Genomic DNA, 12,354 nt, shown 5'->3' on the forward strand with positions numbered 1-12,354 from the left:
GTAAACCCAGGATTGTGAAAATCCGATTCCGGAATACAAGATCAAGGCTGGCGTTTCTCCGTGGATTCAATCGGGTGAAAAGTACCTTCCCGACGTTGTCTTCTGGCTTTGTTCGTCCAGATATGACACCAAAGGAAAGGGAACGCGACAGGGAACTACAGGACGAACTTAAGCGCCGTCGGGACCAAGGTGAAGTAAACATTATTATACGGGACGAGAAAATTATTGTCAAGCCGGGAAATGCCTAAGGTCGCCTTCGCCTTTATTGAACAGCCCCATCAATGCCCAATGTTTGACTTCTAAGGCAGATGACTTAGTCTCATACATCAATTTTTACATCCCTGATATTTTGGCAATTACAGAAACTTGGTTCTCCGCTGATGACACAGGGCCAACTATAGAGAAATATCAGACCATTAGAACTGACCGAAAAAAAGCTCAACATGGAGGAGTTTTGCTCATGATTTCTCATTGTATATCTGTGCTTTCTGTTTCTAACTATCAATTTGATAGAATTGAGGTATTGAGTTGTGATATTCTTATTTCTGGGGTGAATCTGAGAATAGTGCTTGTATATCGCTCTGGTCTGAGCTCTTTTCAAGCCAACGTCGCTATGTTCGATCGTCTGAATTCTATTTTTGATACTAAATTGCAAATTCTACTTATGGGTGATTGTATCTTTCCTGACCTTCACCAGAGTTTTCTTCGAAATTCCTATACTAATCTTTCTTTTTTTTGTTTGACTTTTTTGCACTACTGGCAGTTCTTTATAGCTAGCCACTCCTTGCACATCTGTTCTCCTCTGCACTATCGTACTACAGTGTTATTGTTACTGTTTACCTGACTTGTTTACCTGTCTGCCCATTCTGCACATCTGGTGAGCTGCTCCTCTTGCACTCTTTGCACTACTGTAAAATACTATACATAGCCATAATTATTTAGTATATTATTAGTACTTCGATACTCCAACTCAATACAACATTCTATTTATATCTGTACATTCAAGGAAACTGTGCGGGTCAGATGTATCGACATTTCGTTCTGTATACACGTGTAGATCTGAATCTGAACTTCCAATGTTCAAAAACTTGGTTTCAAATGCTGTTTTTTTTCAACATGTCGATAAACCAACCAGGGGGTCCAATGTATTAGACCTTGTGTTTTCTACTGACAGACACCTGATTAAAAACATCGGCGTTGGGCCGAGTTTCTCTACCAGTGATCACGATTTTGTTACTTTCCAACTTAACCTGGCTCTTAAAAAAAGACACCACTGCTCAGAATTACATAATTATTTCAGTTGCTTCAGCAGCGTGCCGGAGACTGCAATGAGCGACACAACATACACACACTATAAAAACATATTTCAGCAGGAATTTCAACAAAAAAAGTTATTATTACACCCGTTACATGAAAAAAATATATAGATATACAACATTTTGTGCCCATTGCAAGTTCTAATAACATTAAATCATCCAAATTGGAACACACATAGAAGTTTTTCTTTCCTCGCCTAAATTAGTTTTTGCAATCTAATGCCTGCAAATGAGTGTAGCATGTAGAGGTAAGATCGGGCCCAAAAAAAGCACCCGAGCCCGACGCAGGCCCGAGGGGTATTAAACCCGACCCGGACCCGGCCCGACTAATTAACTGGATTTGCTGGCCCGGCCCGAGGGGGCCCGAAATTACATATTTTATTTATAAGGAGGGGTGATTTATGATAACAAATTAAACTCTGCCTTTTGTTACAACATCTAGGCCTAAGTTAAATAAAACTGTATAAACATTTACATCTTTTATATTTCTGTGTCTGCACTGCACATGTTACATTTAGCGACAATCTGTCATTGACGGTTTTTTTTTTTGAGGTAGCGAAAACATTTAAGGGCGTCCGTCATTTTGACGACTTGATCATTGGGCCATATTCCACAGCAGCAGTAGTAGTACGCCTTTAAGATTTTAGCGCAGCACTTTCATTGAGGGGGTGTTGACATGTTGTCCCCTTTTCCGACTCCTATGCAAATTAGCCCCCCCCCCTGATCGTATTCTATATAAAACGCTTATTAAAACAATAAAGCGAGCTAATTATAATCATTGGGAGATCCTAGTCTATATAACGCGTTTATTTAAACAATAAAGCGCGATCGTATTCTACAAATTGCGTTTTTTAACGCGGATGAAAATCTCACCAACGTCAATGTACGCTTCCGACAAAAGCGATCGTATTCTATATAATACGCTTTAAAACAAAATAAAGCGAGCTAATTATAATCATTGGGAGATCGCGTTTATTTAAACAATAAAGCGCGATCGTATTTTACAAAATGCGTTTTTTAACGCGGATGGAAAAGTCACCAACGTCACTGTACGCTATGATTTCCGCAATCACAACTAATTGTACACAAATAATATTTATTTGATTTACTATAATATCCGTATGTAATGTCTTTTTTATTGTGAATGAAACCCTGGTTGCATTGGATCCCGCGGTGTAAACAAATTGTTGTTTTTTTCATCTAAAATCGGAGGGGGGAGGAATTTCCATAGGAGTCGGAAAAATAGCGATTACAGCTCCTTCTCCGTTTTATCCAAATTATTTATTTTATAACAAGTATTCCTTGGTCTAGTATCCATACATAGTTTAAGTATATATTTTAATGAACATTTAACACATTATTAATTAATTTAAAAAAAAAAAAAAAAAAAAAAAAAAAAGCAGGACCGAACCCGACCCGACCCGACCGTATGACTGACATTTCAGGGCCCGACCCGGCCCGAAATTGCCTCGGGTTCGGGTTCGGGTTCGGGCTCGGGCCATAAATCTTACCTCTAGTAGCATGGGTGTTTTAACAGGTTAGATGATAGCTTGAAGCCTTACCTGGTTGGATCCCAAACTTATAAACTAAATAGTGCATTTTACACATTTTTCTATGGGTATGTATAGGTGTTTCCAAAAGTGGCTATTTGAAGAAGACCAGTTTACAGTTCGAAAACATCTGCAAATGTGTATTTTATTACGGCCATTTTTTCTTGGACATTGCAAGAGTTGTAAACTCTTTATGCATACGTGCACATAAAAATGGTGCGTAAACTATATCACTGGAGGCGTTACGGACACTTATTTCAGGGTTTCATTTGAATACAATTGACACATCTTCATATCGAATTATGTTCCTATAGACGGCCTTTATGATACTTGGTTGATGAAGTGTTTTTAAGCTCCCACTCTCAGTGAATGTTTGACCACAAACCGAGCAGTCTTCTCTGTAATTCTCAAGTGCCGATATGGATGAATTTTTCGCTAAAAAGTCAAACTGTCAAAGGTTTCTCACCAGTGTGGGTTCTAATGTGTTTTTTGAGGTTCCTACAATCAGCGAATCTTTGACCGCAAACTGAGCAGGAAAAAGGCTTCTCGCCAGTGTGGGTTTTTTCGTGTAATTTCAAGTGTCCATTTCGGGTGAAATTTTTACCACAGACTGAACAAGAAAAAGGCTTCTCACCAGTGTGGGTAAGTTGGTGCGATTTAAAGCTCCAATTTCGGGTGAATTTTTTACCACAAACTGAACAAGAAAAAGGCTTCTCTCCAGTGTGGATTAGTTGGTGTGTTTTCAAGCTTCCATTTTGGGTGAATTTTTTACCACAAACTGAGCAAGAAAAAGGCTTCTCGCCAGTGTGGGTTCTGATGTGTATTTTTAAGCTCCAACTTTCTGTGAATTTTTTACCACAAACTGAGCAAGCAAAAGGCTTATCCCCAGTGTGGGTTTTAATGTGTCTTGTTAAGTCCCCACTATGTGTGAATGTTTTACCACATACTGAGCAGGCAAAAGGCTTCTCACCAGTGTGGGTAAGTTGGTGTGTTTTCAAGCTTCCATTTTGGGTTAATTTTTTACCACAAACTGAGAAGGAAAAAGGCTTCTCCCTAGTGTGGAATTTCATATGCAACTTCATATAAGACTTGCTTCGAAATGTTTTCCCACACTGCGAACATGTGTTACCACCTTCAGCGTTTGCGGGGTGGGACGTGTTGTCGTCATCCGTTTCCATGCGTTGACGGGAGCTGATGCTTCGAGGATCCCGCCTACCGTTATCTTCAGGTTGACCGTTATCTTCAGGTTGACCTTGATCTTTGACGGTTGAACGGACCCCGGTCACTCGCGGGACTGGACAATCGTCCTCCTCTTTAACGCGAACAGGCTCCCCATCTTCTGTCTCTTGCTTAACGTGATAAGGCTTCAGATCTTCCTCCTCTTTCTCAATTTTAACGGCAGGCAACTCTGGTTCCTGCTGCGCAGTAGGAAGATACTTTTGGCTGACGTCTGCAAGACACAAGTCACATTTATTTGTATTGCCCTTAACTCGTTCAGTGCCGTAACGTAACGTTTTCAAAAGCATTGTCCCTCCTACTATCTGTGCCCGCAAACTGAGCAAGAAAAAGGCTTCTCCCCAGTGTGGGTTAGTGTGTGATTTTTAAGGTTCCCTTCAGTGTGAATCGTATTCCACAAATTGAGCAGGCAAAAGGCTTGTCACCAGTGTGGGTTTTTTGGTGTGATTTTAAGCTCCCATTCTGTGAGAGTCGTTTTCCACAAATTGAGCAGGCAAAAGGATTGTCGCCAGTGTAGGTTAGTTGGTGTGATTTCAAGTGTCCACTTTGGGTGAAATTTTTACCACAAACTGGGCAAGAAAAAGGCTTCTCCCCAGTGTGGTTTCGTTGGTGTGATTTCAAACGTCCCTTTCGGTTGAATGTTTTACCACAAACTGAGCAGGCAAAAGGCTTCTCGCCAGCGTGAGTTAGTTGGTGTGATTTCAAGTGTCCATTTCGGGAAAAATTTTTTTTACCACAAACTGAGCAAGAAAAAAGCTTTTCGCCAGTGTGCGTTAGAGTGTGTTGTTTTAAGGTCCGTCTCATGGTAAATCCTAGGCCACAAACTGAGCAGGCAAAAGGCTTCTCCCCAGTGTGGTTTTGTTGGTGTGGTTTCGTTGGTGTGGTTTCGTTGGTGTGGTTTCGTTGGTGTGATTTCAAGCGTCCCTTTCGGTTGAATGTTTCACCACAAACTGAGCAGGCAAAAGGCTTCTCGCCAGCGTGAAATATAACATGCAAGTTCATATAAGACTTGTTTTGAAACGTTTTCTCACACAGAGAAGATGTGTTACCACCTTCCGACTGCGAGTCGCTTTCAGCGTTTGCAGAGTGGGACGTGTCGTCCTCATCCGTTTCCAAGTGTTGACATGAGCTGATGATTCGAGGCTCCCACGAACCTTTATCTTCAGGTTGACCTTGATCTTCGACAATTGAACGGACCCCGGTCACTAGCAAGACCGGAAAATCGTCCTCCTCTTTAACGCAAACAGGCTCCCCATCCTCTGTCTCTTGCTTAACGTGATAAGGCTTCAGATCTTCCTCCTCCTCCTCAATTTTAACGTTAGGCAACTCTGGTTCCTGCCGCGTAGTAGGAAGATATTCTTGGCTGACGTCTGCAAGACACAAGTCACATTTATTTGTATTGCCCTTAACTCGTTCAGTGCCGTAACGTATTAGTACGTCTTCAGAAGCATTGTCCCAGAGTGCCAAAACCTAAAAAAAATTCTCAGGGCTTAGGGTGCTTCTGATCATTAAGTATTAGGCCTCTGGGAATTAAAACATCACTAGATGGAAAGAGTGGCTTTGAGCAGATTCCTTTGTCAACACTTAATGCCGCGTTTTGTTTCCATTTTCGCCGTGTTACTCTGTATGGCAGAGTGTAGGCGCTGGCGTATATGCCAAGTACGAACAGTGAGAGAAAAGCAAAGATATAAGTACAGACTGTTAACGCTTCAAATCTTTATTCTTTCTAAAAAAAATGACCTAGGGCCATTGTTGGGTTGACGTATCGTAGGACCCTGCGATCACCATGACGACCTGAATCATGTGATCCGGCACCCGAGACATCAGGGGCTGAGAATTTTTGCAAAGTCATGCATAAGTTTAGTGTTCTTGCAATCAAATGTTATTTTTCAAGCAAAGTGTCCTTGTGTTTTTGGAAAGTATTGTTTAAATATTCTATGTACCAAAAATATAGATATAAAAAAAAGGGTGGAGGCGAAACTGCTGCTTGAAAACTTCTTACATCGTTTTGCAAGGAACCATTTTTCTCAGAAGTTTTTCGGGAAACAAGTACTTTCAAAAAAATTGGCAATGTCATCAAATCTGTTGGTTGCTGACCCCTGGTGTAAAGTGTAAAGAAGAGGCGAGCCGTTTCTTTTGAAAAGAATGTGGAATAGGAAAGCTTGATACGGTTGGGAAAATGGTCGGAACGCTTTTTTTCACCCACTTTCTACCACGGAGGAGGAACTCGCCTAGCGTTTCCATAAGTAAGTTAAGCTTGACTGTATTTATCTTTATAGAGCATATTCTTCTATGAGATGTTTATTTTTTTGCACAAAACAAAACAGGTTACTCACATAAACCTTAAAGATACAAAATATAGCACCAGAGCAACTTACCAACAAATTCAACTTACGAACAATCGTCCTCAAGTATGGCAGCGCCTGTATATAGAAGAGACCGGCTACAGTTGTAACATTTTGTTTTTGTCCCTGCCCATTTTATGATATTTTATGCTAGTCCTATCAAACTATTATACGTGGTATCCTAATTCTGTTTTTTTTTTAAGTAGACATCTATGGTCGAGTGCTGAGTAGCTCCAAAAGTCTGTGTTACAACTGTACCCGGTACAGAACTCTTCATTTGATAGACGACATGAAGCGCATTGGATTCAAGTCGAGTCACATTTATTTATATAGCCCTTAATCACAAAAAATGTCTCAAAGGACTGCACAACCTACACATAACTCTAGCTTAAACTTGCCCCAATCCTATTTCAGATCACTAACTTCAATTTGAGACCCTAAAGAGGAGCCTATCCCTTAGTTATTTTAGCCCTGGCCTCATTCCATATTTGGAACCTTAAGTTTAAAACCCTGATTTGAAGCCCAAACCCTAGCCTGGAACCTAACCTGTTATGACGAGAAATGCGCCCCTGCCGAGAATTGCATCCCGTAGCTACTATAACTATGGAGAACACATATTTCCATAATGATCAATATTGTTAGAATATGATACAGTGTTAAAAGTGTCAATAAAATTGTTCAAACCAAAAAATGCACGTCACGTTTATTTTGCCTTTTTCTACTCAAATCGCTCGTTTTGAAACTGTTATGCACTCAACCATAAAGCTTAATATGCTGAAATGAATTGTCAAATCATTAAAAGATAAACGGGAGACGTTTATGTTACCTGCTCAAAAGTGATTTATATACGGTGTGCATTACCGTTTGATTACATTCACAACAAATACAAATTGTTTAAGTTGTATTAAATTTCCAACAAATGCAAGACGAAGCGGTTTTGGTTATATGTTCGCCATTACATTCCTGAAAAGTGATATAAAAGTCAGATAAATGGAGGTTACAGTAGCTACGGGATGCAAATCTCGACAGGGGTGCATTTCTTGGCATCACACAGGCCACCCCCCACTGGTAACACCCCTGATGCCGAGGATGTCTACCTATCTATCTACCTTGGTCATATCCCTCAAGAGGGGTGACCGACAGCTAGACAAACACATACAATAACAAAGAAAATAAAAGGGGGAAAAAAGCCCAAGCACCCAAACAAGTTAAGCACCTCGGCACCTAAGTTGGTCATGCCTTCGTCCCTCCAGATTACCCCTGCCGCATCATACGGGTTCCCAGCCCATCCTTAAGAACGCGTCCACAATCTCACTATCCTTTCACAACACCTCGACAAGGATTTAGCAGAAGCAAAAAAATGACGGACCTGCCCCGAGCTGCTTGGAAACAGCGTCCGGTCGTCGAAGTTCTCGCTCGGTCTCCTCTTTGGCTCCCCGAAGCTTCTCTTGAACAGGTCCTTCAGCACTGGAGCACATTTTATCCAGCTTTCAACGAAAAATGTTCCAACGCGGGATTAAAAAGGACAAACCTTCGGAAAGGACCGCAAAGTTATACTTCTGTCGAGTTTACGTCGTTTTAAGTCGACTATAGGATATTCTTTTGTTCGGCAGCCATGACACCTTCTCATTCGAAACCCCACCGCAACGGATTGTGGGACACAGATATAGACGACTGGCTAGGTTGGCGTGGTGCTGCAGCCCGCTAAACTACGTGGCGGCCATTTTGGTCAGGGCAAATTCGCACAACGGATGTACATTGAAAAGAAATCACAACGTGCTCATTTTATTTATATTTTCCGTTTTTTTTCACATTTTCACCTTGATAGTTTTGACAGGAGATATTATTAATGGAGAGCAACGATTTTTAATTCAATGAAAGTTTATGTTTGTTTATTCTGGAATAATTTTCCTGTCTGTTTTAAATTCATATTTTTTATTTATCTTTTAAAAGGAAAGTCTATTCAATATATATTTATCCCGTTCAAAGGTGTGGTTTGAGTTCTGGCCATCTGTATAATTGAGTTTGACACCCCTGATCTATACAGACACTTCAGTAGAAGTCAGATGACCAATTTCCTTTAACTAAGTGTTTATTTATTTATTTATTTATTTATCTATTTAAATATTTTTATACATAGATGATTTTTTGCTAGTCATTTGTATATATAACGGTAATTTATTTACTTTGATTTGGAAAAAACAAAAAAAATGTTAAAAAAAGATTACACCAGTTTTTCTCAGTCTCAAAATGTCCTCCTAACACTGATTTTGAATTTGAAATCGGTCTTTCTCAGCGTTTAATATATAGTGTTAAAATTTAACTTCTATAATGGTTGATAAATTGTTCTTTTAATAATGTAATTTTTTTCAATGAATCATTTTTCAGTTTCTTAAATGGTTTCAAGCTAATTTTCCGTAATGTTGATAACAAAATGCGTCGGGTCCTAAATGCCGTATTTTGAAGTCGAGTCAAAGTTTTTGTTTTGTTTTACTCAATAATTGAACTGAGTTTTTGATTTATTTGATATGGAGCCTAGAAAGGCAGTTTCTAAACCATGTTTTTGCGGTGCCGTGGACCATGGAGTAATGATCCAGTGCAGTCACTGCAAACACTATATACACTATGAGTACTCTGGACTGTCAGTTCAGGACCTAAGCCTCACGATACAAGATAAGCTAGCTACTTACATCTGCAAGTCCTGCGTCCCCGGCTTATCTGGTGATGATAAGGATTCTTACGCCTCTCTGAGTAGCTCTGGAACGGTGTTCACCTACGTGGATAGCACTCCGGTGCCTCTATCCGGGTCGTCTGGGCCGTGCGGTGCCCTGAATTCTGCTGATTTGGTCTCCACTGTCCGTGAAACCGTGAAGGCCACGGTACCAACTTTGGTCCGAGAGATCATGACGCAGATGATGCCAGAAGTTGCCAGAATGTCGACTAGCCTAATGGAGGAAATGCTAGCAAAGGAGTCTAGGAAGCATAATCTCGTGGTGGTTGGAGCAAAGACACATCGAGAAAATGGGGAAGCTGTCCAGGATACCCAGCTCTTTCAGGAAGTCGCCAAAGCAGTCCCGGGAGTAGAGAAACAGGACATTCTGGAAGTTTTTTGTGATGGAAGGCTGAGAAATGATGGTAAACCCAGGATTGTGAAGATCCGATTCCGGAATGCAAGATCAAGGCTGGCGTTTCTCCGTGGATTCAATCGGGTGAAAAGTACCTTCCCGACGTTGTCTTCTGGATTTGTTCGTCCAGATATGACACCAAAGGAAAGGGAACGCGACAGGGAACTACAGGACGAACTTAAGCGCCGTCGGGACCAAGGTGAAGTAAACATTATTATACGGGACGAGAAAATTATTGTCAAGCCGGGAAATGCCTAAGGTCGCCTTCGCCTTTATTGAACAGCCCCATCAATGCCCAATGTTTGACTTCTAAGGCAGATGACTTAGTCTCGTACCTCAATTTCTACACCCCTGATATTTTGGCACTTACAGAAACTTGGTACTCCGCTGGTGACACAGGGCCAACTATAGAGAAATATCATACCATTAGAACTGACCGAAAAAAAGCTCAACATGGAGGAGTTTTGCTCATGATTTCTCATTGTATATCTGTGCTTTCTGTTTCTAACTATCAATTTGATAGAATTGAGTTATTGAGTTGTGATATTCTTATTTCTGGGGTGAATCTGAGAATAGTGTTTGTATATCGCTCTGGTCTAATCTCTTTTCAAGCCAACGTCGGTATGTTCGATCATCTGAATTCTATTTTTGATACTAAATTGCAAATTCTACTTATGGGTGATTGTATCTTTCCTGACCTTCACCAGAGTTTTCTTCGAAATTCCTAAACTAAACTTACTTTTTTTTGCACTACTGGCAGTTCTTTATAACTAGCCACTCCTTGCACATCTGTTCTCCTCTGCACTATCGTACTACAGTGTTATTGTTACTGTTTACCTGACTTGTTTACCTGTCTGCCCATTTTGCACATCTGGTTAGCTGCTCCTCTGGCACTCTTTGCAATACTGTATAATACTATACATAGCCATAATTATTCAGTATATTATTAGAACTTCAATACTCCAACTCAATACAACATTCTATTTATATCTGTACATTCAAGGAAACTGTGCGGGTCAGATGTATCGACATTTCGTTCTGTATAGATCGTGTAGATCTGAATCTGAACTTTAATGTTCAAAAACTTGGTTTCAAATGCAGGTTTCTTTCAGCATGTCGATAAACCAACCAGGGGGTCCAACGTATTAGACCTTGTGTTTTCTACTGACAGATACCTGATTAAAAACATCGGCGTTGGGCCAAGTTTCTCTACCAGTGATCACGATTTTGTTACTTTCCAACTTAACCTGGCTCTTAAAAAAAGACACCGCTGCTCAGAATTACATAATTATTTAAAGACTGTGATCTACATGGTATGAGATACTTTCTGTCCAATGTCAACTGGTATCTCTTATTTGATAATTGTGGGAATATTGAAGAAATGTGGGCAATATTTAGATAGATAGAGATGATAGATAGATACTTTATTCATCCCCGTAGGGAAATTCACACTTCCAGCAGTCTACCCTGTTGTTTATTAACAGATGAACATGATGCCCGAGGGGTGCTTGTAGCGAAGTGGATGACGTCACGCCAGTCCAAAAATTCGACATCCCTGCGGTAGATGGAAAACTTTTCTTTGTGAAAATCCAGGGATACACCACTTCGTGTTAGCAAGTCCGCCTCCTCTCCGATTCCCCCAGCTTTCGTGTGTCTGTTTAGCGGCGTTGAAGCCGGATTGCTCCTGGTAGCTTCGGGTGGCTACACGTTAGCGTCCGGAATGCTAAACGTGAGCCACGTTTCCGCAAAACACAGCAACTGCGCTCCCTGTACGCTTCGATGTTTTCAAAAAGCACTCGATGATCTTATTTGGTCGTGAGTTCGCATTTACCATGATTATGGATGGTACCGAAGACTTATAACGCCGCTAGCCGCTTCGCTAGCTTCGGCTCTTCTTCCACCATGGGCCCCTTCATCACGCCGGCACGAGAATTCCTCAGGGCAAGGAGTTGAAATACACGCAATTCTTGTGCGTTAAAACCCAAGGATAGAAGTAATCCATAGTGTAGTTGTCAAAATGGGAAGAAAAAACACCGAAGATAGGAGCTGACAATAAAACTGTTGTTGACACTTTGATATCTATATACGTACCCTCAGATGCTGTTACACCTCACGTCAACTGCGATATAGCTGAATTGCATAGGCGAAAGCAGTTTATTCACAAACTTTATAAACGTGATCAGTTGGCATACTTGGAAAGCTATCAAGGGAACTGCGGCGGGCCATCAGGCTGGAAAGGGTAGCTGAGGAAAATAAAATTTAGATGCTAATAATACTCGTAAATTCTTTTCATAGATCAACCGTAAACTAATTTCTAGGGCATCTATTCCCAACCTGAATGCATCTGACGGTACCGTTGCTACTGATAATGTCCGTATATTAAATGATCAGTATGCCAGTGTTTTTGGTCGTGACAATGGAGTTTCACCCGACTTTCCCAGCAGAACTTCAGCTGTTCTGAATTCTGTGGAACTTTCAAACGAGTTAATTTATTAATACTTGATAAAACTTCCCAGAAAATTTTCAGCCAGCCCTGACAAGATTCCAAATTTCTTGCTTAAAAAGGTAGCTGACTTTTTATGTGAACCATTATTTTACCTGTTTTCTGGATCTTTTGAGGATTCACAGGTGCCCGAGGACTGGCTCAGTGCTCTTGTCATACCCATTTTAAAGGGGGGATCACAACAAGTGAAGCTAACTATAGACCAGTTAGCTTGACTAGCTGCGTCTGTAAAGTGTTTGAGAAAATTATCTCAGATGCCACATGGAAATTTATACAGGA

At 40.7% G+C, this 12,354-nt stretch overlaps 1 protein-coding gene across 1 annotated transcript; it reads right to left on the reverse strand.

Annotated features, from left to right (window-relative positions):
* Positions 1 to 2,985: 2,985 nt before the first annotated feature.
* On the reverse strand, positions 2,986 to 8,098 carry LOC148368357 (uncharacterized). The gene is made up of 3 exons (XM_088330357.1): positions 7,817 to 8,098; positions 5,134 to 5,472; positions 2,986 to 4,316 (listed from the first exon to the last, which is right to left on the reverse strand). Exons 1-3 carry the CDS (start codon positions 7,923 to 7,925, stop codon positions 3,310 to 3,312), a joined length of 1,455 nt encoding a protein of 484 aa, XP_088186483.1. The 5' UTR covers positions 7,926 to 8,098; the 3' UTR covers positions 2,986 to 3,309.
* Between the last annotated feature and the right edge of the window lie 4,256 nt (positions 8,099 to 12,354).

The sequence above is a fragment of the Urocampus carinirostris genome, chromosome 3 (genome assembly GCF_059441175.1).
Source record: "Urocampus carinirostris isolate Australia breed hairy pipefish chromosome 3, RoL_Ucar_1.0, whole genome shotgun sequence".
Taxonomy (NCBI): domain Eukaryota; kingdom Metazoa; phylum Chordata; class Actinopteri; order Syngnathiformes; family Syngnathidae; genus Urocampus; species Urocampus carinirostris.